Below are 27,561 nucleotides of genomic sequence, written 5' to 3' on the forward strand. Positions count from 1 at the left end.
GTGTCCAATATAAAGATTTAGAAAAAGGGAATTATGTCTGGGATAGTTTCAAAAAGTTGCTGAGACCTGGCACCACCGCAGACTAGCTCTCTTGGCCTTTTAAAGGGGACCTTTTATGCAGTTGGAGTGGACGAATAAAAACATGAACAAAAATATGAATAAAAACATGAGAAGAAAAACACTCACTGCCTTTTGTACGTTTTCCAGTTTTGTACTGATAATTAAATTTTTCTCCTGTTGTGACATTATTTTAGAAGAGCCCCTCCCCTGGCTTTTGGTTGAGCTACTGTATACTCAGCAGTAGCTCATTACATAAACACTGAAAAAGCGCATTTGTACAGTAGGAGGACTGAAACTGAGGGAGTTTGAGCTACGATATGTTTGAGCTACGATGGGGTATTTCAGCTGGAGCATGCAGAGACACATTTCGGAGCGCTCAAGTTATTATATTAACTTGTAAAAAATAGTAAAATATGGGACCTTTAATAACAGCTTGCTTATATGCCAAGAGTTTAAATGAATCTTATAAATGCAGTGTCTTTACAAAGTTTCATTTAGTGTTATCATGTTAAAAATTGAAGTAAATTGGCATATTCGGGCAGAGCTTATATTGGTGTTAAGCTTAGCTCAAACTAAAGGTCAGGAAGGCCCAGAATCTGTCCTGAATGTGAATGCAAAAAAAATGACCACATATTGTCAACTCACATTCAGTAACAGCTGCTAGAAATTCCTCAAAACAAATAAAACCTAATTACTTCCTTACTCACTCACCGTCTATAACACTTATCCTGTTGAGGATTACAGGCGGCCTGAAGCCTATCCCAGACGGGGTACACCTATTCATTTCATTACAGACTAAATGAGAGTCCTCTTAATCTGCATGTAGGAGGAAACCAGAATACAGAATATGTACATACGACCCTACAGAATACTTACATATGACCGAACCTTAAGAATTTTCACCTTATTCTTAATTTTGCTAAAAATTTTTGCAAAATTTTTGGGAAATGAATAAACGAACCAAGCCGAACTAAAAATTGGCTAAGTTGCGCCTACATCCAGGATTTTTATTTTTTTTGGCCATTTTGTTTTCAAATTTTGTGAAGATATATAGTAGCACCATGGATCCCAAAAATGCAGCAGAAACGGTAGAAAAAAGAAAAGACAGTTTAATTTTTAAAGCAGTTGGTGCCAAGAAAAATCATAAATTAAGATTAAGTGAGGTGTACTGTAAATGTATTTCATTTACATGTTTAGATTGTTTTTGTATGCACATATATCACTATAGTGTTGGTAGTATTTTTGGGTGGCTGAAGCCGATTATCTGGTTGTATTTCCTATGGAAAAATGCGATATAAAATTTCGCCTTAAGAACTCGCCTCTGGAACGGGTTAAATCCATGTGCCGAGGTTCCACTGTACACAGAAAGAATGAGCTGATACACTCACAGACCCAAGGCAGGAATCAAACCCCGGCTCTGCGAGGTGCGAGGCCAAAGTGCTAACCACTACGTCAGTGTGCCGCCCAAAACCTAATTACTCTTAGTGTTAGGGAATTTGTCCAAAAGTAAGTAGTTTTCTTGTCAGCATTTTGCACAAGAATGAGACATAATCAGAGTGAATGTATTTGAAAAACAACTGTCGTGAAAGTCAGTTAAATTAATTTCTATGAATGAGATCTTTTGAATGCAGTGTTTTTACCTTTACTACTGTAGTAACTAGTTTTTTTTTTTTTTTAATCTGGAGTATCTACCTGAATCCATAATGAACAAGGATGTAAATTTTAAAAAACTCAGTGTGTGAATGTGTATATACTGTACTGTATGGTGCTTTGTGACGAACTGGCGTCACATTGCAGACCCAGTGTTCCTGGGACTGGCTACACATCCGCTGGGATCCTGACCAGGATAAAGTGGTTACTAAACTTGGAACTGCCAAAAAAATAATAAATAAATAAAAATAAATAGATGCGGTCAAAATAACACAGTCAAAACTGAAGTGTTCAGTCAGCATGAGGTACAAATGTTTTATTTAAAAAAATCTGAAACATGTTAGCTGTGTTTTTTACTTTACGGGCTGTCCACAGGAGAAAGAAGAGCGATTAAGTGCAGTGCAGATAGAAATGATGGAGCAAATGGTTTAATATGAAACACTGAAATGCCTTCCATGTGTGACTGAGACAAGGCATGCTTTGTGTCAGGTCTTGATGAAGTTCCTACTGTGAGAAGTTCGAGGATTACACTGGGAGCGAATGCACACTGGGAGTCAACTGTATGTTTTTGACCCCATCAGTTGTTGCTTGGTCAGGCCTAGTAACAGCTGTGACAGCAGCTGACTGGAAGAAGGGAGCGTCTGTCCCTGAGTGCCCCAAACCGTCTGAAGCTTTTTTACAAATTTCCACAGCTCCTTTTTCCTTAGTCTTGGTTAGCAGTTTCAACAAACTTCACGACCTTGATTAGACTTCTTAATAAAACATAGCAGGAAGCAGAAAAAAGTGGCTGACCGAAAAAATAAACAAGCAGCATTATAACTATAGGATCCTTCGCGGTTCCTTTTTTGTGAGACATGAAGCGGCACACTTGTGGGGTCGACGCAGCTATTTCGGACCGTTCATTCGCTGTTTACACAGGAGTCAGCTTTTCCTCCGGCTGTTTGAACGAGTGGAAGACTAATTACCATAGACTCTCTGTCGGAGAGGAGAGGAGGCATTCACACTAACCATGCCTTAAAGCCCCTCATGCTCAGGTCTCTCTTTTTATATTGCACCAAAATGAGTAAGTGCCAGCGCATTAGTGGTGGTCTGATGCTAGATTTCCTGGTAATTGTGGATAGACGTGCTGTCCTGCCTAATGCGAATTCTCCGTTCCACTTTGCAGCATGGTCCAATTGGGCGGCTAACAGACCACAGAGGCATAATGAGTTAGGACCTGTTACAATCGGTCATGTCTTATATTTTTCCTGACATTTGACATGGACTACTAAAAAACAGAACCATTTGAAGAACTGAAGATTGCTGAAGTTGACGTACTTTATAAGTAAATGTCTCTGGTGTTTGCTGCAGCAGGCCCTTTTATACTTTACATTGTGTGTATGCATTTCATGTAACTAGAGTAACTCTTCTAGCTCCAGTCATGCTGTAAATCCTCCTTTTTGATTGGTCAAAATGTGACGATTAACTCATTCTGTAACACTGTAATAGTTTGAGCTTGATGGCAAATTAATGTGCTCGTACAATTGCATGGGTTTTTCTGTAGTAATGGTTAATTCTCAAGGACTTTGCAGTCTATTTTGCATTTTTTAAACTTGTCTCCATGTCACTGCTTTTAGAAAGGAACTGCTCGTTCGCGTTTTTTAAAGCAGCCTTTAGAAAGGAGGACTTTGGTTTCATGACAAGCTAACTTTAAAAAAGAAAATAAAACTGACTAGTGAGGGACTGACTGTTCATATCCGCTGTAACATCAATAGTAACTGGAGCTTGTTTCATGGCTGTTCCACAACATTAAATTGATAAAAAAAAAACTTTTTTTTTTTTATTAAATTTTATTTTGACAGATTTTCACACACACGGGATACACAATTTATAAGATAAAAAATAAGGATGACTTTGATCAATAGTGACTCATTTTAGTGTCATTTTGGAGTTTACATTATCATACATTAGGAAAGAAAGGCACCTGTAGTGTTATTGTTAATCAAAGATGATGATTCCTATTCCTTATGTGATGGAGGTGAGTTTATTTTCTTATGGCAAAAATAAAATGATTTAATCGTTTAACATCCTAAAAACAGATCCCACTGTTGACCTCTTCCAAATGGTTGAGATGTCATTTTATGGTAAAAGTATCAATATATTTATAATATAAAAAAATAAAAAAACATGATCAGCATCTTACGAACAGCCGTACTATGTGAACTCTACTCTGATCAGAAAGTGTTTGGTGCCACTTTATGCCTTTTTTTTTTTACATAATTTATTATTGTTTACATGTCAAGTCAAACTGAGACTTATGATGAAATTTCTTGTAAATGTAGGCATAAAAGCAAATGACATTTACAGAAGACTTCAAGAACATTACAGTAATAAGACTCAGTAAAACATGCTCAGTAAAAATCCATCCCGTTCGAGTTGACTTGGAGCCCGCTGCAGCCATTCCTGTGAACTTTCAGTGAGTGGAAAGCCTGAAATCTTTGAAAAGTCAGTGGATCACATGTAACCAGCTTGAGGAAGAGATGCAGCTGTCTGTGGGAGCTGTATACACAATTATTCATGAACACCACTTGCACATTATTGCCACATCCCCCATACAGTCCTCCAAACTTCAATGGCTCCAAGCCATTTCCTCATGTTTGGGTTCCTGGGAGGCCATTTTCAGACATGTAGCAGGCAGTCCGTACTGAGAAAACTTTCTACCTTGATAGTATCCAAGCGCTCGTGAAACACTGGGATGAGTGCATTAGTGTAGCAGGTGGTTATACAGAGAAATAAAGGGAGTTTATACTGTCATAACTGTACGATCAAAAGTCCCGGTTTGACATGAACAGCCCATAAAAATTGCTGTGTTATAAGAGCAATAGAATAACTAGTCATATGCTGTTATTGTACAATAAATATTCATCCCAATCATTAATTATTTCCAATGACCTTAAAAAAGAAAATATAGCATGTCTGAAGTATTGCTTTCTGGTTTTAACAGGTTTTTCAGCTTGTTTTCACCTCCTAACCTCAGACTCTTACTATCAAAGTTATTTAGCGGCAACTTTGAATTATTTAGTGACTGCAGAGAAACTCATAAAAGTGGATGTAGTTACAAGCCTGAAGAATGTTCTTGGTCCCTTATAGCACAGAATAGCCTTAGTGACACTTCTGAAATTTATCCAGCTGCTTTCCCAGTCCTTTTGGACTTATTATGCGTGTGTGCCAGCTGTAAATGTTTGTGTGTGTGTGTGTGTGTTAACTCTCCTGCCTTTGGGCATCACAGGTTGGACAGGAGCATGTGTTGCAGATTGAGAGACTGCTGGTCATTTGTGTCCATATTAGGACATTATACACTGCACCTGTTTAGACAGTGAATGATATAGGCTTGTGTGTGCGTTTGTATACTTGTGTGAGTGACTGAGTGTCTGCTTGCATGCTTGAGTGCATGTAAAGATCTCCATTTGGAGTCTGCATTGGTCTTTCTCACCTTTCCTAGTGTGATGGAGGTTGCGGTCCTTATGTCTCACTATCGTTTACATCTGAGAGTGTTTATATAGGATGGACAATGATGAATGAAGTGTTCTGTGAGAGGTCAGGCCTGTACAGACGATTTGGACACACTTTAGTGTCACTTTGGACACTTTTGACTTACATTAGAGAAGAAAGGCACTTGTAGTGTCATAGTTAACATACTTATTTGATGGAGCTGAGTTGATGTTTTATGGGAAAAATAAAATGATTTAAACGTTTAACATCTTAGAAACAGAATCGCATCATTGGCCTCTTCCAAATGGTTGAGATGTCACTTTATGGTACAAGTCTCAATATATTTACTGTACAAATAACAAAGTTGTGTTGTGGTACATCACCGCAAATGTTTTTGGGCATTAGACCCGTGTTGTTTCTTATGCTATACTATGAAACAAAAAGACATACAGTACTGTTTAAGACAGAGCCATATCTAGTGGATTTTCTTCAGCATAGTTTAGCTCAACTGAATGGTAGAGATGGCTCAATCAGGTTCAACTTATTTAACACATTTTTCAACACATTTTTAGTGTAGAGTAGAATGCCAAGGGGACAATAACAGATACGAAGAAGGAAGTTTTATCCTGAGCTTTGGTCACTTTGTGTGCATTTTTACATTTTCACATTTCCATGTTGGCTTCTTTCTGGTTCTTCCAATAAAATGTTGACTTGTTGATTGATGAAGCCTGTGAATTCGTGGTCAATTCATACAAACTGGAAGTGCTTAACCACTTCAAGAGCACTTCAGGAAATCCGTGTTAGACATTCATCCTGAAATTCTGTTCGGATTCGTCCCGAAAGAGCTGTTCCCTGAGACAAAACAACTTCAACTTTGACTTTTGGCAGGCATTACAATCTTATAGACTGCTGTACCTTCACACTTCCAGTGGCTATGAGATGTCTCAAATGCAACCCATAAAAGGTCATATTTTGCAGGAAGTAATAAAGAAACCTTTATAATTTAAAAAAATGAAGCAGTACAGTTAAACATTGCAGTTGCACACACTTAAGACGAGATAAGGAGGAGAAAGGAATTTGGTTAGATACAATAAAATTGGCTTTAAAAATGTTTCTTTATGTTAATAAAATGATTAAATTACAATAGCTGAGTGACCTGAGCATCCTTTAATAAAATGTTCCCTAGCCTTAATAGCAGCGCCTACACCCACACTCATTTTTCTTGATGTATCTGCTGCTTTTCCAGATCAAATCTGAAGACAGCGTTTAAACAGCACACTCACTCACTCACTCACACTCGCTTAACGTTGTCTGTGCTGTGGAGGCCTGGAACCTATCTCAGGAGACTTAGGGCATGAGGCGGGGTACACCATGGACACAGTGCCAGTCCATTGAAGGGCACACACATGCACAAATTCACAATCACATGCACAAATTCACACACTCATTCGCACACTACTTAGCCTAATCTGCATGTCCCTGGACTCGACTTAAGGCGGGAATCGAACCTCGGACCCTGGAGGTGCAGCCTTTCATAATCATAAAAAGAATGGAAATAAGTTTTAAAAATACAAGGAAATATGTAGAAACTCTAATTAGCAGTTTGTCCCTTTTCAATATTTTACAATAATTATTTAATACAAGTAGTTTTCCATAATTTGCCCTTGGAGTTAATGCAACTCAGTTTTTTTTCCATTTGTTCTTAGCACTCTTTCCTTTGAATGTGAAACAGCGCTACAATTTGCCGCAGGTGTATTTTCTCTCGTTTTCTTATTGAATGCGATCGAACAACATGATGGAGGAGAGATCTAAATCTTTAGGGTGTCATATAAGGTCAAATGTCTAAAAGAAAAAAAGTCAAATACGTATGCGGTTCCCTTGTTGCTTTGCGTATGAAAGTGTGTGAGTGTTTCTCATTCCCAACACACTTCCATTGTCCTTGGGAAACCCTGTGGAAAAAATGAGTTTCAGTGGCAGCCGGCCATGCTGTCGTCTTTTTTCCCGCCTCGCCTTTTTTCTCCTTCGCCCCGCTTTCTTATACTCTTATAGAGATATGGACATGAAATCACTTTTTCCTTCCACTGTGAACTTTGCCTCTGAAATGGTGAAGGCACATACTGTATGCACACACACACACACACACACACATGGCCTCAGTGAACAGTTTGAACGTGTATTATTCAGGATGTTTTGTCTGTGACCTTGTGAGCGTTTCTGTAGAGAAAGTCACATAACAGGAAACTCGTTTCCTCTCGAATTGTGTGAAAATGAACTAAGTGAGGAACCCGTGTGCTTTCTCTCACCACTCTTTCCTTTCCCTAACTCCGTTAGCGTTCCTCTTTTACACAAGCCTATGAGGAGACCATACTTTTACACATCGCCTTTCTCCAAGCAACATCTTTAACCTCTGTGAAAAAGTATTCATCCCACCTCCCTGAATCCTTCTTAAAGCCATGTCTCCTAAGAGGAGGTCCAGCTTCTAATGTAAACCAGATCTCTCCCAGAAATCTCAGAATGTATCTTTCCTGTATTATCAAAACAAAGGAGACGGATTCCCAATAGCTGAATGTAATAAAGAATTTTTCTGTTTTCTATTTATGCAGTATATTCCTAAATTTAGGCTGCATGGCAGAGTAGTGGTTAGCGCTGTCGCCGTGCACCTCCAGTGTCCGGGTTTAATTCCTGTCTCTGGGTCTGTGTTCACAGAGTTTGCATGTTCGCCCCGACTTGGTAGGTTTCCTCCGGAGTCCTCCGGTTTCCTCCCACAGTCCGAAGACATGCCAGTTAGGCTAATTGTCATTTGGAATAGTGTGTAAATGAGCGTGTGAGTGTGTGGGGGCCATGCAGTGGATGTCCAGGGTGTACACCGTCTCATGCCCTAAGTCTCCTGGGACATGCTCCAGCCTCCCCCCAACACTGTATACAGGATAAAGCGGGAAGGATGAGGACCGGAGGAAACCCACCAAGCACGGGGAGAACATGCAAACTCCATGCAGAAGGAGACGGGAATCAAACCTGGCCGGAAATCAAACACGGATCCCAGAGGTGCAAGGCGACAGTGCTAACCACTACATCACTGTGCCACCATATTTTAACCCATTTTAAATAATGTTTCCGTAATCTATGGGCAAAATTTAGCATTTTCTAGAAATGAATGCTTAAAATTAGAAATGCAAATACAATATGATAATCCCTATTTTGAAATAAGTAGGAAAAAGAAAAAGATTTACTAATCAATACAGATGGAACAATGGATTCTAATAATGATAATGAAACCAGAACCAAAACCACTCTGAGACTGAAAAAAAACAATGATCTTCCTTCCTTTCTTATTGAGCACTTAGCAGTCAAACCTTTTTTATTTATGGCCTTATATTTATTTATGCCTTTGATTTGTGACCACATGCCATGAATGTAAACATAGAACAATTAAATATAAAGTATAAATATAATAAAAATGAATCCTTACAAAAAAAAATCTGTTAAAACTCAAATTCAAAGGTTACTGGGTATCAGTTCGGAGTAAACTCTAATAATCACATATTGGATTTATTGTATCTTATAATAAAAAATACTAGATTAATTTAACCGCTTTTGTAGTGTACTAATGATTTGTTTCACAACATTGTCTTTAAAGGTCCCATATTATTATTATTTTTACACAGGTCACAGAGAGAGAGAGTGTGTGTGTGTGTGTGTGTGTGTGTGTTAAAACACTTTTTCTTTATTTTCTTTATGTTAAAACTTTTTCTTTATACCTTAAACTACTTCAAGCTACTGCTGAGCCACGCCCCTCAGAGAACTGCAGAGCTGAGCAGCAAGGCTGGGACAGGGGTCTTCTTATATGAGGTCACACTAGGGGAAAATCTAATTGGCTTGTTCAGGCCCTGGACTGCACAGGGAATTTGTTTCTCATAATTCGTTCACACACACATGCTGGCCAAAAAGTGAATTTTGCAGAAGAGCCCCCTTTTAATACACAAACTTACTGAAGTTTGTTTTAATATTCCTACAACTAACAATGGTTAAAATGCAGTATGTTTTCAGCCTAAAAATCATCATTCTGACAGAGGTATAAATATGGCTAAGTTGTGTAACTCTATAGATATGAATGCTGAATGTCATTACATTACTTTTGGAACATTCAAACACTTCTTTTTTTTGTGGGACATTGCATGTGATCTCCCAACGTGTAAAAGCAGCTGGATGGGAAAAAAAAGTTGAAAAATAGAAAAAGTTGGATGTACAAGGAAAATCTGCTCAGTAATCCAAAAGCCGATTTCTTTAGACTACATCCTCGCAAGTTTCAAGTTCATGATCTTTAAAGACATCCATACATTCCTAGCAGAAATATTGTGGTTTTAGTGACTTCAGGTGTTCCCTGTCCAAAAGCAATGAAGCTGAAGGTCATTATTCAGGGCCTGGGTGTTCAGGTCCTCTGGAGGAAACCCAGAGCTGTGTCTGATACATCAAAGAGGTTCTTTTTGTGGAACTTGCTATCTGATCTCTAAACCGTGAGCCAGTTATGAGAGCAGATAGAGCCGAAGTCCAAAAGAAATAAGCCAAGCTTAGCTTCAAGGATTCTGTGTGTGTGTGTGTGTGTGTGTGTGTGTGTGTGTGAGATACCTACATTATGCTATCTCGTATATAACTGTTGTCCCACATAGCTTTTCTCTCTCGATCTCTTTCTCTCTCTCTGTATGTGGGTGTGCATGTATTTATGTGTGTGTATGTGTGTGTGTCCTGCTTAATGTCTTTCAGCTCGTTTCTTGTTTATTATTCTTAGCTCAGATCTTTCCTCTGATATGAACATCATGTGCTCCATTGCTTCAATTAATTCCTTTAAGCTCCAGGATATGACGACCTTTTGGTGTGTGTGTGTGTGTGTGTGTGTCTCTGTGCATGTGTGTGTGTCTTTATATAAAGCAGTCCTGTACTTCTGAATGAGGTTTTACATAATTCATATTCTTGTTTATACAAAGAAGACTTCATGGCACCTGTGCAGTATATTATTGATGGTACAATATTTTGTATTCAATAGGAATATGATATACAAGCCTCCAGGCAAATGTAGTATTTATTAGCATGTTTTTCACTGGAATTGAATCGGGTGTCTCCTGGGTTATGATGCACAAAAAAGGAATCGAAAACAAGGGCTCTGTTAATAAGGTTTAAAATCTAAAGGTCAGTGCAAGTATGTGAGAAAATTACGAAGAATCACATGCTACTCTTTAAAAGCGACAGAGAAGGCAACAATAGGAAGAAGCTGTTCTTGTCATATATACATTGCAGAGGAGTGATTTATTTATTCTTTTTTTTTTTGCACATTCCAGCTTGTTAGGAAGTTGGCGTCAATGTGCAGGGTTAGTTATGATATGGTGCACCTGGAGCAGATTGTGTTTAGCTCAAACCTCTAACCAGGCAGCAGGAGGTTCTCAACCCCTAACTTTCTAATCAGTAAACCAGAGCCTTAACCATTAAGCCACCACTTACTCCACTGAACAACAAAGACAACCAACACAATATTTGATTTTTTGCATCAAATCAGCTATTCTGAATGATTTAAATTTGGCAGATTTCTGGGTTAAAGAGCTCCAGTTTGATACCAAGTTTCTTACTGTATCGTGTCCAGTTGCTAAGATGTGGCCAGTGCGAGTTTGTTTATGGGTAGTGCAATAGAAATCCTATTTTTAGAATATTTAAATAAGGATTATGTGATTTAGTAAGATAAAGGGAAGCCTCAGCCTCAGACTTTCCCTGCTACTTCTAAAAATAACTTCACCAACAGCGCCGTTAACAGCGAAAAAATTCATGTTTATTTTATCCCAACTGGAGTAACCAGCTTGAATAGTGATCATTAATGTGCTTTAAAACAACATTGAGGATTTCAAACTTTCACGATTCTGTTATTCCTTAAATAATCCTTGATTATCTAAGGAAGATAAGGTAGTCATCATCTGTCAACCCATTTATAACCATATATCAATGCATTTTTTTATTTTTATTGAGGATTAATACATGTGACCTACTGTACCGGCTCAAGAGCAAAACTAACCAGTGTAACTTGACTCCTGGCTTGATGTGTTGGGTCACATTTCTATACAAAGCTGTGTAATGATGCAGAATGCAGAACGACACAAAGGGACTAAAACGAATAAATGAACGAACTGCCCAAACTATACAGATCTGATCAGTGATGGTGGTTGTGTGGGTGCAGAATTACTGTTAGAAGTCTTTAATGCACAACTGTACACTGTAGGATCTTTTTGCTCTGGAAATTATCCAGCAGATCAGGTTGCTCTTTCTGATTTCCAGTAGGTGATCATACCGTATGCGGACCTGGTGATCAACCACCGTGGAGAAACAACACATGACTTTGTAACATTCGGGTCTCGAAGTATTAAAGCATTGATTGTTGGATAAAGAGTGAAAATAGGCATAGAGGTCTTCCCCAGTTGGTTTCAAATCACTTTTCACAATATGCAACAGTACAGTATGTTATGAAGCAGTATTGCAGTTCTCTGCAATACTCATACCAAAGAGTTCATCGTTGCCTCCTTTTCCAAAAGTGGCATGTACAATAGATAAATACATTAATGTGTACAAGACGGATACAATCCAACTGTCTTACTGTTTGAAGATTCGAAAACTATAAAAGAATCAGTTTTGCCAAAGGAACAGATTTAATTGGCAGATATAGTAGTTGTAAGAGAACATGAAGACCAGAAATTAAACCACAACATTAGGGAAGGTTAAGTGTTTTATTTACAAAGACATAAGTTGAGCTCGAATTAAATAAACATTCATCGCCAGTGCCTTTTCAGGTTCATGATGAACCCATAAATGGTAAAACATGTTGGACAGTGTACATACCAAATTGCTAAAGTCTGAAAGACAGAATCTACATATTCTGTTGGACACAAGTTGGACGGTGGTCCATTCATTACTTTACTGTATATCACAGTTTCTCAAACCTGATCCTGGAATACCCTTTAAATCCTTAGTGGGGTCCCTGGTCAAACACACATGGGTTAACTAAGTAACTGTTAATAATAGTAATAATAATAATAATAATAATAATAATAAATGTTAATAGGCACCTTGGTTTTTGTAATAGGTTATGAATCCAATATTATAATGTAAAGATGAGCTAAAGGGGTAAAATTAACTTATGAACAGTCTTATGAACAATGGAGGCTTTAGATCTAAATTTTTCCTTTTTCTGTCTTTTTTTTCTGACCACCAAGCCAAAATCAAAGGTCAGTGCATCAAATTTCCAGCATTACACATTTTCTCCACTTTCTTTTTCTCCGTTAGCGAAAAATGAGTGCACATATGTGTGTGTGTATGTGTGTGTGTTTGTGTGTAGGAGGACTTCTGAATGCTTCTAGAGTCAAAGTGTTATTGAACACAGTGGCTTTTGTCTTTGCCTCCTCCAAGACGACCATGGTGAGTGTCCTGACTCCTCCAGGCCTGAAGAAGTATATTGTTTGGCTGGTTATCCCGAGCGACACCCAGCCATCGTTCATCATGTGGAACAACCACATTGAAGCAAACAGTCAAGAACCAGGCACTGGCTTTTATAACACCAGCTGCCTAGTTCTCCTCCTGATGTTCATTTGAGAGAGAGAGAGAGAGAGAGAGATGTACTGTGGTAGTGTGGGTGTGTGGGACAGTTTAACTCTTGGTTTAAAAGTGTGCGTCTCTCAGAAAAAGATCAGCGTGATGTGTTAAAACAAGATGTAGATGCGTTATGTGGTCCTGAATTTTCTACAGTGTTAAACTCTCCATGTTTCCTTTCTCCTCCCATGGTCTGTTCAATGGGCCGTGTCATGTGTGGTGGAATTCCAGGAACATGGCATCAATACCGCCTGCAGTTCCCAGCATGCACGGCAGACACACTTAGCTCACAACACCCTTCATTAAGTCTCATTGAGTCCAACTATTTTTTCACCATTTCATGGGCAGAACTGGTTGTTGGTCTTTAAAAAAATATTATAAACACACTATTTACTTAAATCAAAAGCAATGTAATATAGACGCAAGTAAATGATAAATAATAAAAAAAAATTCAGATCAAAACGCAATCAAATTTAATCACATTTTTTTTTCTCAATCTAAACTGATTCAACTGAATTGTGACGCTCTAAAGTAATGATTTATTTAGTTGTTATGTTATGAATTTGGAAAGAAGACAGTAGAAGTGAATGATTAATAAATAAGAGTAAAGTGATTCAAATCTATAAAATTATATGATTTAAATTTGGAAAAGCATTAGGATTCAGATGAATATAAATGATTTGGAGTGAATTGGTTCATAAGAGAATAATTCAAATAAATAACCTGAATTATTAAAGATATTAAATGAAATGATCTGTTGAGTGATTTTAATAGATCAAGCATAAGGGCAAAATGATTTGATTTAAGGCTAGCAATTTCATTTCGATTCAGCTAAACTATTTAAATGATTGAGTAATGTAAGTAAATTTGGGCTCGTTCAAAAGTAATTTTTTTTCATTATGTTTATGTTGATACTCACTTTATCATTAAACAACAATTTGTGTAAATCTTTTATCTTTCAAACGGTGCACCGAGAACTAAATCATACAAATGAATAGGATCAAAAAGGATTCTAATACATCAAAAAGAAAGTTGTCATAATAATTTGCTGTCTGTTGGGGGGGATCTGCAAATAATAGCATTGTGGTTGAGATAAAAGGGCTGTCTGAGTGACGTGTGTCTTTATGCACTGTAGCTTACTGTAATCTGGATCATCGGATACACAAACAAAGACCCTCTTGATCACACTCCTACAGAAACAACACTGGGTGTCAAGTGATGTTCACTTTAAAGCTAGTGGACCAGACTTGTTTCTACATGCTGAGTTGTGTGTGACTGTGTGTAATATGATTCTCCATTGCTTTCATGTGGATGTTGAGGCCTGTGTATTTTTGCCTCGGCATAGAAGCAGAAATAATAATAGAACATCCATGTGTGCGCGCGCGCGCGTGTGTGTGTGTTTGTATGATTACATGTTGGGCTACTTTTTAAAATCGAGTAACACTGTATCCATGCAACAGGTGTTGTTAGTTGTTAAATTCAGGATCTATGTCATTGTGCTACAGCTGTGAAACAGCTGGATTTTGTGAACAGCAATGTTTATCACATCTCACACTTCCTGCTTTATGAGACATATATATTTTTTTTTACCTATGATGTCTTTTCCTGTCATATTGTGGCTTTTTTATTAAAAGAGTTTTTCAGCTTTTTTTTAAGAATCCTAAAAAAGAGTACAGACAATTAGCCTTCTGATATATATCTACAGTACTGTGCAAAATTTCTGAGCCACCACTTATTTCTTTATATAATATAAAATTTTGTAGATTAACTTAAGGAAATAATAGCATGTTAATAACAGGCTGCTACATGCCTAAAGATGCAATTTAAACATTGGTTGCTTGTGTTAAACCTCAGCAGCAACCTCGTTTCCCCTCCCGTCTGTTCCAACCATTCAGCATCACCATTATACTAATCATCTCTCATCATCTGCACCTGTTTCTCACTGGGTCATGGCTTAAGAGAAATGTTTTTTATGCCTGAATGATTCATTCATAGGTCACTGTGTGGCTTAGCAAACAAAAACATTCCTCTGAAACTGTTCAGGTAGAGGGACTCAACTAAAAATGGGAGCCAAAAATAAGAGCCAAAAAAGTGCTCGAGGAAGCCAGGAGAACTATTTCTCAAGACCCCTATAGTATCTGTCTGGTTTGAACTCCAGAATAATATAATGCACACAGAAAAAGTACAAAAACTGGACCCGAGCATAAAATCTCAGGTGTGATGTGTGTGAGAACCAAAGTTTGAGTCAACTTTGTTAGACAAAAATGACGAACTTAAAGTTTTCTGATAGTCTGTGATTTCCTGAAGGTTATACAGTAAGTAGCATATACTGTCTGTCTGTCTGTCTGTCTGTCTTAGGGAAAAAATATTAAAAAAGCACCCATGGAAATATTGACTAAGATGTTTTATTTTGTTGGAATGTGAGCAACAGGATGAGTAAGGTAAGAGAGAGAGAGAGAGAGAGAGAGATGCTTTCTTTGATTTGGCAGTAACATTAGACTGGACTGATCTGAGCATGATGAATTCGCTCTTGGAGAACATGCTGAAGTGCTCGGTTTAGTCAGCTCCACTGGGGGCTGCAGCTATGTCTGGTTTAGATTTCTGTGCGAGTGTGTTTTATTTAAACTGACCTCATTATATGGAGCGAAGGTTAAATGACATCAGCCCTTGGGCTTCACCCTGAAGCTCAGCAGTGTCCGTCTCGGTTCACATGCCTCGCTGGGGTCTCGAGCCTTACACTGACTGTGGCTGGGGACAGAACGGCGTGCTGGCGAGTCACCATCGCTGAGCGTCATTTTCGTGGTAGTGAGAGTGAGGCAAATCTAACATGCAAGTGTAGTAATAAACAAAGTCATACTAGAGTGCTGGAGCAAGGTGAAAGAACATGGCGCAGTGGAAAAAGTCACACACATGCGCCCATAATAAAGCTCTATTTCCTGACTGACGGACCCAGATGTTAGGAGCATTTAGACCAATGAAATGTATCAAAATGACAGGCAAAGTGTACGGAAAGCCTGTCTGAGAGTAGGAAGACGTATAAAGACAGCCCAGATGCTCACAATCATACTCATATGCACTGCACACGGGGTCAGTAAGCAATCATAGCAAAACTAATCTGGAGTTATCCCAGGGGGAAGCGCCTCATTAGAACGCTGTTATTATTCGAAGAGCCATTTGCTTGCCTTAGAGGATTAAAGTCTCAGCTGTTTCTGGGTGTGAATGAGTGTGTGTGTGTGCGTGAATGTGTGTGTGTGTGTGTGTGTGCGTGCGTGTGTGTGTGTGTTTGAACCACCCAGGTAAGGCGTGTCGGACCTGATCTATTCTAAAGTCGCATTCTTACAGTAGAATAGCACAAAGACGCTCCCAGTATAACACAAATTGTTGTGTGAAGGAGTCAGAGGCCACGATTAATTCTCGAGATGTTGAATATGCAAGATGAAAAAAAGCCACATTTGAAAATGTATGTTGATTTTAGAGATGCTGTCTTAATTTGGTCTTTTTGGCCTGCTTTTTAGGCTGCATAAAAATGTAAAAACACACAGAAAAAAAGGTAATAATTGGATATTGTGATGGTAACATGTAAATAAATGTATAAAACACAAGATGTAACAGGAAAATAATTGACAGGAAAACGTGTTAGATAAATACTATAATACAGTACCTTATTGATCCCTGATGTTTATTATTTTCCAATATTAAGACACCCTGAGGTGCTTTATTCCTTTATTCCAGAAAATTGAAAATGTATGTATTTCTTGTGAATTTTTATAATTTATTGATCCTTTATATTTTATTTATTGATTTTTAGTTGATATCATTAAATCCTGTCATTTTTGTTAAAACAGACAATCCTTCTCCTGATTACTAATAAAAAATACATTTTATGTTATTAAGAAACACAACAGAATTTTTTGTTTATAAAGGATCTGTTATAGAACATTTGGAAAGAGAACATTAATATCGACCCTGGAGCCGAACTGCTGTTCCATCCAGAACACTTTCTGGCCAGTCACCATCAGGAATTTGAATTCCCTTTCTTATGATAATTATGATATTTTTCATTTTTTTTTCTTTGAAAAAAAAAAAAAGTTAAATAAACAGCTCTTCTTTAACACATGCTGTTCTGTATGATGATTGGGACTTTATCTGAGATTCAGCCACAGGAGAAAAAAGTGGAGGAAGAACAGATTTAAATTGAATGGTTAAGTTTATTAAGGTTTACACATTTACTTCATTTAGTATTACTCTAATAAATATAGCTAATTTACAAGTTTAACACAGTGAAGCTGCAACTGTAAAAAATGTTAAAACTTGGGACTGAGACGTTATCTCATTTAAAAGTATTTCCAAATAACAAATGTGCCAACAAAAAGTTGAAAACAGCAACCCTGGTCACGATAAAGATGTTAGCTTTGGATCAGTTCAAGGTATTGAATGAAATTTTAAAAAGTCTAATCAGTGCTTAGTGGGGAAGGTGATGATTTATTTTTCATTGATTGGATTCTCTGTATTTTTCTGCATCCAGACAGTAAAGCCATAGTGGATGGCAACCTGAAGCTGATTCTAGGACTGATATGGACCCTCATCCTGCACTACTCCATCTCCATGCCCATGTGGGAGGACGAGGACGACGAAGATGCCAAGAAGCTCACTCCCAAGCAGCGCCTCCTGGGCTGGATCCAGAACAAAGTGCCTCAGCTGCCCATCAACAACTTCCACCGTGACTGGCGGGATGGTAAAGCCCTGGGAGCTCTGGTAGACAACTGTGCCCCTGGTGAGTCCATGGTTCCCATCTGTGTGCATGAAATGAGTTGTACCTTGACTCCAATGTGGATAGTCCTGTTGTGATGACTACTGTATGATTACCATTAGCATATAAATGGCTATACAGCGACTGGTTTATGCATTTATAAATTATGTAGGGGAAAGAACATTATGTTTTTGGTTCTTAGGTTTGAAAATTAGGCTGTGTTTATGTTCTTATGTGTATGCAAAATAATCAAAAGCATATGCTAGTAGGCCCAATTCTAATGACTTAAAATGTCAGTCAAAAAAAAGACAGCTTTTACTGTCATTCCAAGCATATCCAGTAATACAGTACACACTGAAATTAAACAGTGCTACATAAAAACGACACAGAACTCAAGACTGCGCATAACTAATTGTGCATAACAAAAAAAATTAACTATGGACCCAAAATACATAAAGTGCTAAATTACTTCAATCATATGCAATAACAACTCAACTTTCATATTTATAAGGAAACATATCTGATAACAAAACTCCCATGTATAAAATATTATCAAGTACTGATATACCCTTTAGTTACTAGTCTCTAATTTTTCATTTAAGAATTTAAGATTCATTGTAAGAATTACAGAAATTGCAAGATGGACTTTGACACAATCCAGCCAGAACCCTAACCTCGGATGATGTTGGTGTGATGTTTAGCTTCATCTCATCACATTTACAGTAATTTACAGTAATGCAAACACATTTTTCAAGCTGTCCAATGCACTGAATTGGTCTGCGTGCGACTATGTGCATCATCAGAACTTTTTATGCCTTTAAAATGTAAAGGGAGGTCTGAAAATAAATTAATTATGAATTAATAAAATTGTCCAATTAAAACTAACCCTAGATGAAATGACATTGAGATAACATTGAATAAATGAATGACAAAACAGAATGCTGCAAATGCAACATCAAAACTACAAAATTTGAACCTTTTATTTGGTGTGTTTTATTTAACATCCATTCACACAATGTCTGAACACATCCATGGTTCCTTAAGTTTAGCATTCTGATCAGAGATTGGTATGAGTACAACAGCTTCCTGCCTACGTGTGCATTTATCTTTCGCAAATTTTACCATGAGTTAGGTCATTCTTTTGTCTACTATTCAGTTTTGGGGCGATTGTTGTCATGCATGTGTAAATAAAAGCTTTGCCAGCATGTTTACTTGTGCCCAGTGTTTAAAATGCAGCACTCCTACCACACTTACTACAGCTTGAGTCCCATGCTCAGGCCATCATTTTGCCATTAATTTGTTTTCGCAACATTGTGTGAAGCGCATTGGTTATCCCACCATCATGTAATCAATGTTACTTTGACATAATTTTGTTTAAGTAACTTTTACTTTTTAAATACAACATGGTCCCATTGTCTGTCATTTTTCCTGTTTACTATTTGGTTAGTACTTGTAAAATGTAAAATGGGACAGTGGTGACTCACTGGTTAAGCTTTTTGTCTACTGTTTCGAAGCTTAGTTGAGTTTTATATATGAGCACCACCAAACTGCCGAGGTTGGGTCTTTGAGCAAACCTTCAGCTGCTCATATGTAAGTTCTTTTACACCAAATTAGTCTATTTCAACAATAAGTAAGTTCAACAAATTAACTTTTTTTTCAGGCCTCCCTTTAACATTTTCTGTTAATAAAATCATGATTGCCTGAATGCTAGGTATGTTTTAAGTGCCAGTGTGCAGACCAATTAGAGTGTATTACACAGATTCTTATGAATGTGTTAAACAAATGTCTGGATTACTGTAAATGAAATCGGAGGAATGTTTAATGGCCTACCAAAATTAATTTCCTGTTTCTTCAGGGTGTCTCTGGCAAGCTAACGACTTTGTAAGATGATTTATATTGAATTAAACAGGTTTAACCTGAACACTGAGTAAGAGGGCAGGTCTTGGGTAAAGCACACCTGATTATAAAAGATAGAAAAATTTATTAGAAACCAGTGACACCTGTATGGGCTGTAAACAGGTTTGACTGAATATTGAAATGTTTCCCGTGAAAAATATTCGAGGTAAATTTAAAAATTAAAATATGAGAGTTGTTCAAGTCAAACTGGGACTTTTGATTTTGCAGAATAACAGAGCACAGTTATGAGAGTGAAAAACTACCTTTATTTCTTTACATAATCTTTTGCTACAGAAATTTCACTAATGCTTGGATATCGTCAAAGTAGAATTTTTTTTCACAGTACAACAGAGCCATGATGAGACTTCCTGCTTCACCTCTGAAACGCTGGCCTCCCAGGAACTTATTTAATGGACCGAACATGTGAAAATGGCTTAGACCAAGATCAAGATTGTACTGGGGTTGTAGCAATAACTCCCACCTGAGTTTCTGTAATGTACAGTACATCTAATGGTTATTAATGATTGTACGTACAGTTTTTACATACAGTTGCGGCTCTTTCACAAGTTTAAGGGTCGAGCTACTCAAGATGGCTCAAATGGTTTGCACCATTCAGGATTCTTATCACCTCATCAAGCACGAAAGAGTCTGTGCTTGAATACTTTTGTTAATATTTATCAGTTTTATGCTTTTATTTCAATTTCATTACAAGTGTCAGTTTGACTTGAACAACCCTTGTAATAGACCTTTGAAGAAAGTAACTCGTTAGTACAAATGTGTTTTAGACCAACAGTAAGCGTTATTGCTTGATAATTATATTATGATTAAAAGTAGGTTCAGGTATAGAGTAGCCATACATGGTCCATACACATGAGGGATGCTTTGACTTATATATATATATTGTTAAATAAGCGTTAATACTGTTAATACATTTAAATAAAAAGCCCAAGGTTTATCTGGCTGGGACACCAGGGAAAACATTCTCTCAGAATAACCCACAAAGCTTACGAGATCAATGACTACATCCCTCCTTGGTGCAAAAACAGGCTGTTCGTGTAGTAATTAGAAAAACTGATATTAGAAGGTATTTAGTTTCAGGCAGGTGGCTTTTTGTAAGGTTTGTAGGGTTTTTCCTAATTATGGAGGAAATTAGTTCATCCAAGCAGGAACAGAAAGCTCCAGTGTCCTCCCCCAAACTCCAACATAACTTATTGACTCATACAAGATGGTGGCTCATACCAGGGCTGTTGCTAGTGGGGCCCTTTACGGGGGTCCTTGGGATCACACCATGCTTGACAACTGGCAATAGCCCTCGTGTATAAAAGCCATCTTTAATCCTTCTTGGAATTATGTTTACGCTACATTTTTTTTTCCATTGCTTAGGGGTCCATGTTTTGTGCTGTATACACTAGATATGTTGTCTTAACACAATGATTTTCTGAATGGCAGCCATGCAGGAGTCCAGCTCTGGGAAAATCATGCTTTGGGAAAACAGCTTTGGTTAATTACAGCCTTGATTCTAGTTTCTAGTCTCTAGAGGTTGTGCTGTAGAGAGCGTACAACTGTGTGGTTCCATGAATTGGGGCTGGGTTGTCCTTTAAACTTTTATTTCAAAGCCTTTTTTATATTTATTTATTTATTTAATTATTTTTAAAAAATGAAATCAATCTATCTTTTACTTGTTTTTGCTGAAACAGCTGCGTTTTGCACTGGTTATAAGGAATATGTTTTTTTGTTCCGAATCATCAAATACCCCAAAAGTGGTTAACTAGCTTCCAGGCTTCTTTCATTAAGACATTAAGGACATATTGTAATGGTTTACTTAAAGTAGATATTTCTAAAAGAACATTTTATTTTCAATTTATTTATAATTTGAATAGCATGTTGACTTTCAAAATGTTAAACAGTAACAAATATCACCATGTCATTGATAAAGACTGTAGAATGAGACTTTTTTTTCATTTTCGTAATCATCACACAGATTGAATGATGCATCCTCCTGTCTCGAAAAATATTCTAACAGTTTCATAGCTCTACATTTGTTTAGCTCTAGTGAATCAGTAGTAGAAAACTATTTAAATGGGTTTATATATTAATGGAAGAAAAAACCCAACATATTTTAACATTACTTTACATACTTTACATCTTTGTGACTGTATTATCACTGGGACACAAATGGCACTTAAATCATGGTAATCAATTAAAACAGTCTAATCTATCTCTGTCAAAATGATAACCATTTGTCCTTTTTGTTTGTGAAACAACTTGTCATGAATTTTGAAAAATGTCGCCCTGTGAGCAAAATCCATGACCCTGTTAGATGCATCGTAATTGGCCCCTCACTGTTACGAGCAGACACACATTCAAAATGACTCAGTTGCATACCTGAGTTAGTAATGTAGTTACTTTAAGGCTCTGATCATGTGAAGCACATTGTACCGTATGCACACACCCACACACACACTGTTCCAGCTTTGTAGGTTGTAGCATTTAGGAAATATATTTCGTAAGACGCCAGTCTGGGTGTCTGAACACAGCTGCCACACATCTGCTTTCCTCATCCAGGGAAAGCATCTTACGACTCGCCCTAAGCATGAGTCGAATGTTTTTTTTGTTCAGACTCATAACAGCAAAGATCTGGCTTGAGTAAAAGCTTTGATCTGAGAAATCAGAGAAATCATGAGTGGAAAAATAAAATGAAGGAATAAAAAATTTAACTTATTCACTGCTATAAACTTGAACTTAAATGTTGAAATGCTTTTGCTAACAGGATCGTTATATAAATCAAATGCCAAGTTTTTTAAATATGGTATGAAACAGACAGTGTATGCTGTAGTAGGAACAATACTCAATGAAGGGATGGAATCAAGCCGGGACTGAGGAGTTTCTGTTTCTAGTGTAGTGCCAGTGAAAGAGTTGATTATTTTCCCGTAACAGCATGTCTTTAAGTTTGTTAGCTTACTAATGCAACAGAAATTTGCCAAGATTTAGAATGTATTTATTTATTAAAAAATGACACTTTTTATTTCTTTAAAGTTACTTAAACAATATCACAGGACAGGGAGTGATGTTGTACTGAATATCAGCACAGCTGTAGCGCATCCATAGAGCAGCAGCTCATCCTTGAATGTAATATAACTTTTATACAACAGGTCCACAAACACCATTTATTTACCATAAAGATTATGATTTGTTTGTGTTTTTAACCAATTATTTTGTTCTGTATAATGGGACACATATCCTTCTGAAACTGGCAGAGCTGGCATTGAACTAGCAACTTTTAATTAGCTACCAACGGTTAGTGTAGTTAACAGGGTAAAAATAATTACTGTACAAATCTTAACCGGCTCTATATAGCTAAAAGGTGAGAAAAATAAATAGAGGAGTCGGACAGTCCTAAGAAACTTACGAAGATTTACTTTATATTTTCATTTATTCCGCTTTTGAATATCAGCAAAATTTTGTTGCTCAGAATGAGCTTTTTCTTGTCTCATGAGACTAAATTGGGCTGTCTCATTATAAGCTAAAATTTGTCTTTTCTATTTCTCCTAAACCCTACTTAGGAGAAACAAAGAGACATAACTGAGACACAAAGTGAGATGTACTTTTGAGAAACATTTGAAAAATCTAAGATGCACATAAAAAACAAAACTGCATTTGAAGGAGAAGCAAATGAGCCATATATAAGACCATAATGAGATGCATGAAACAAATGAGAAATATTATGGTTTTATTGAACATATAAAAAATCTTCAGTTAACAGCATACAGTGAAATAAATTTACAATTTACACAATATAACAGACACCAGCAAAATCTGGCAAATCAAGACAATAAATGATACAAAATGTCATAAAACTTGATAAAGATAAAAAAGTCTCACACTGCTCAACTTAAAATATGATTTATACAGGAGTTACGATATATGGATTAATACGATGATTTATACATCGGTTATCTCTTGTGGTGGATGTCCAACAAGTTTGTCCAAAGTCTGCAACTCCTGGAGTTGCTTAGTATCTAATGGAACAAAAAATATATATTAACACCTTTGAGATTTACCTAAACACCATTCAGCTACTCCATTCCCAACTTTCTGAGGGTTGAGAGATGGGCTTGAGCTTGCTCTTGGGCTGGTGATGACCTGACTGATGATGTGGTGCTGATGGAGACTCCGGAACATTCTCCTGCATTCTTAGTCTTCTGAGGTGGCATGCTTCTGAAAAGAACCCAGTTAAAGTAGAATGTATATAATTACCAAGATAGTCTTTTCACAAAAACATATTGTTCTTAATTTATAGAATATAATTAACTGATGTCCCTAAAGTTACATGTTCTGGTAACTACTGGTAAACACTGAATACTCTATAATAAAACTACGGGTCTTTAAAAACTGATCATGCAGTAACATTAACTTACTATTAAAAAAACCTAATAATAATAATAATAATAATAATAATACTGTAACCAGCTGACTTTTTTACCATAAAAAAAACTTTCAACCTTACACTAGTGTTAGTTACCTAGACATGCTAATGCACATGCTAAACCACCCACGGGTAGCATTTGAATTCCTTTTACAGTAAATGAGCCATATTTGAGACACATTTAACAAGATTGAGAAAGCAACTAAAATCTCATTCAAGTCTCAAAGACCGCTCATTTCTGCATATGTTAAACATTTTGTAAAAATGGCATAATTCCACCTGGAAAACAGCATTTGGCACATACTGCTGCATATTTAGGCAGCAAATATGCTTAGAGGAAAATCACAGTTTTTAATCTTGCCTGTTACAGTATTTTGTATTTATCAATAAACATAGTGTTAACTGGCTGTATGAGCATAAATATTAGAGAAAAGCCCACACTAAGGGTTCACTAGTGCTCTGTAAAATTAGCATTGCTAGGGACAGAGATTGTGCACAGTGAGCTATTTTATTTTATTTTGGATGGGTGTAGGGTGATGGAACACAGGTGTGTGTGTGTGTGTGTATGGAAGAGGGAAATAATGACTTTCTAATTTATACTGTAGCGACATGGAGATTGTCTGAAGCGACAACCCAAACACAATTTAATAAAACCATGTGCATCCTTTTGACAATTCTCTGCAAACTCCCTGAGAACGTTACTGTTTGTCTTGTTGTGTATTTATATACTGCTTCAGGGCAAGTGGTCTTGTGGGTGTATTTATTGCATGTGTAGCATCACCGTACTTTACCTTGCTGTGTTTTTTTTCTCAAGCCTTTATTTGGTCTCAGAAGTTACCTCAGTGCTTACATGGCCATTTTGGGTCTAAATGCTACTCTGGGCCTTTAAACCAGGATGAAAAAGCTTTTGCTTTATCACTTTTGGCAGCCCGAGTTGGACAGTGTGAGCTAATTACAGGCCTGTGTGAGTTTAGAGCTCAGTACTTGCTGTTCCAAAGGATTAAACAACCTGAACCTGGTCCTGATATACATGTCTGGCAGCGACAGTCAAGTCTTGTGGTTTTTTCATCTTTACTTACATTCGAACGAAACCTTCCCTCGCACCCTGCCAGATCGTTATCCAGCGTCTGATAATTTCATCACTCATAAGGGTAGCTAATATTTAACCTCAAGGAAGTTATCTGGTATTTAGACCGCCTGGGTTTATTCACAAATCGGACGCGTGAAAAGAGCTGGAGGTTTAAGTTTGTGTATTCTAGGTTTACATACAGAGAAGTTGGTGGTTTAATCTACAGCAACGCCAAGCTGCCCATGCAGAGCAAGGCTCTTAATCTGTGTTCTTGGAGTGCTGTAACATAGCCGGCTCTCCGCTCTGTCTCCAACCTTTCTAACAAGCTGGCATATTTGAAGAAAAGATTCTCTGCGCTGTAAAGTATATGTGACAAATAAATAATTGTTATAATTAACCTATTAATGCTCCTATTAATGCCACTGGGTCATTCTAGAATTGCGGGTACATTTCAAATAGAAAAAGAAGACAAAAAATAGTATTTTCTTTTTATGTTAAACTTTTTTATTTTTATAGAACACACTTCAAATTTAATATTTTCAATATTTGCTGATCTTAAACATGTACGATTTTTAGAAATTATTCTGAAAATCAAAGTACGAACAGAAAAATCTGTCAACCACTAACAGAGTTGACAACAACAGAGTTGACATTTTCCACCATTTTGTGCTTTAGCTCAAGATGCTAACCTCAAACCAGATACCACATGGCATGTATAAAACAGACATTTATGTATTTTCATCATATTATTGTTTTTAAAAAAGTAAATGAGAGATTCACTGAAATATCACAATAACAGATTTGACAAATAATTAATCTACTGTACTATTGGTGTATCCTACACATTTTGTACAAATTAATGAGAGAGGAATAATGACATACCTCAGTGCCTTCCAGATTTTCCCGCCAGAGGAAGTGACATCACTTGGAGCAAGTCACATGCTTTTTTAATCAGTGCTTTAAAGATTGTTGTGCCTTTTTATAACAGAGTTAACAGAGTTGACCAAAACAAAGGGACAGACACAAAATGTATTTTTTAATTACTAAAATTACAAATAATACAAAAAAATAGATGTTTTATGCAACTGCTTACATAAATTAGTAGAGTAAACACAAAAAATATTAAAATTAGACATAATTATTTTATGATAATTAAAGCTGAATGTATGATTCAGGAGGCATAGACAGTCAAAAATAGGTATAGAGGGAGTCTTTAATTGAATATTTTCATGACAAAATGTTCCTAAATACACATATAAACATTATTTTTAGTGATAGCTTGATATAATTTGTGTAATTTTTCAAAACTCTTTCAATAAATTTTTTGTTTTTGAAAAATAATAAAAGGTTTCTCTCGGAGACACAAAATGTACCCGCAATTCTAGAATGACCCCACTATTACTAAACACTGCTATTACTACTATTAATACTGCTAATTTGTTTTTCTATTACTATTATCACTACTAATACTACTGCTATTACTAATACTTAATCTACTAATCTTTTTGTTATTACTTCTATTACTGCTGTTACTACTGCTATTGCTATGTAATACTACAAATCCATTCTGCTTTACTACTAATCCTTTTACTATTACTATTATCACAACTACTGCTACTATTTCTACCACAATACTTTTCGATTTTTATCACAATTCTTTTGTGTGGCAATTCATACATCAACTCACTTCAACACCACAGACTAAAAAAAATATTTTTAATAATTTTTTTATTCACATTTTTATGCATTTGAGGTGGTAACATGTTGCTTTGGTGGGACATACTGAACAGTTCCCACAGTACAACAGTTTGTGTAGTAATTTATTTTCAAAATGTGTTTAAATTTGTTATAAAATCTAAAACAACAAATTCAGGATATTTCTCAAATTGTAAAACTAAAATAATAGCAATATAAAAGGATTTAGCCTCTAGGTATCATGATAATAACGTCACAAAATAAAATGATTGCTGGTGAGTTCCATCCTTAAGTTGCTGCTATAACTACTACTTGTACTGCTATAATACGAATACCAATACTAGGCCTAGTTTTGTCCTTTAATACATGCTAATCCTTGTAAGAAATGTAGCGTACCTAAGTACAGTAAGTAAATGATGGGTTACACTGAAAGACATATTAAATGTACAATTTAATACAGAAGTGTACAAGCTGTTTGCTTGCTTAGATTGCGAGGGATTTTATCCAGGTTAAACTTTATTTTTCTTGGTGCAATGCAGACAAAAAAAATACTAGTAAATTCAAATTCAAATTCATATTCATACACAGTATGATATGCAGTGAAATGCTTATAAGACCGCCGGTGACCTTAAAAACAAACAAACTTATACATAAGAAATAAATATGGATAAAGAAAAATACTAAAGAAAAAAAAATTAACTAGTAAAAGAAACTGTACAAATAAGGGGATAAAAATATTACAAACTATAGAATACTAGTACACTGACATTGCCCTTTTTTATTCAAAATACTTCCCCAAATATTTCAACCATCTCTGTGAGTGCTTTAACTATCGAGCTGTCCCCAGATTGTTAGCTTTCAGTCTGATGCCAGGTGGAAAACTTGATGCCTGTTCATCCTGTACACTATTAGAATATGGCACTA

General features: G+C 36.6%; 1 protein-coding gene across 8 annotated transcripts in view; it reads left to right on the forward strand.

Annotated features, from left to right (window-relative positions):
• flncb (filamin C, gamma b (actin binding protein 280)) overlaps positions 1 to 27,561 on the forward strand; it is an 80,891-nt gene that overhangs the window by 14,391 nt on the left and 38,939 nt on the right. For all 8 annotated transcript variants that reach the window (XM_053508739.1, XM_053508740.1, XM_053508741.1 and 5 more), the window contains exon 2: positions 17,327 to 17,575. In XM_053508739.1, the coding sequence (XP_053364714.1) occupies positions 17,327 to 17,575 (249 nt within the window). The remainder of the gene's footprint in view (positions 1 to 17,326; positions 17,576 to 27,561) is intronic.

Source organism: Clarias gariepinus, chromosome 12 (genome assembly GCF_024256425.1).
Source record: "Clarias gariepinus isolate MV-2021 ecotype Netherlands chromosome 12, CGAR_prim_01v2, whole genome shotgun sequence".
NCBI classification, from domain to species: Eukaryota; Metazoa; Chordata; class Actinopteri; order Siluriformes; family Clariidae; genus Clarias; species Clarias gariepinus.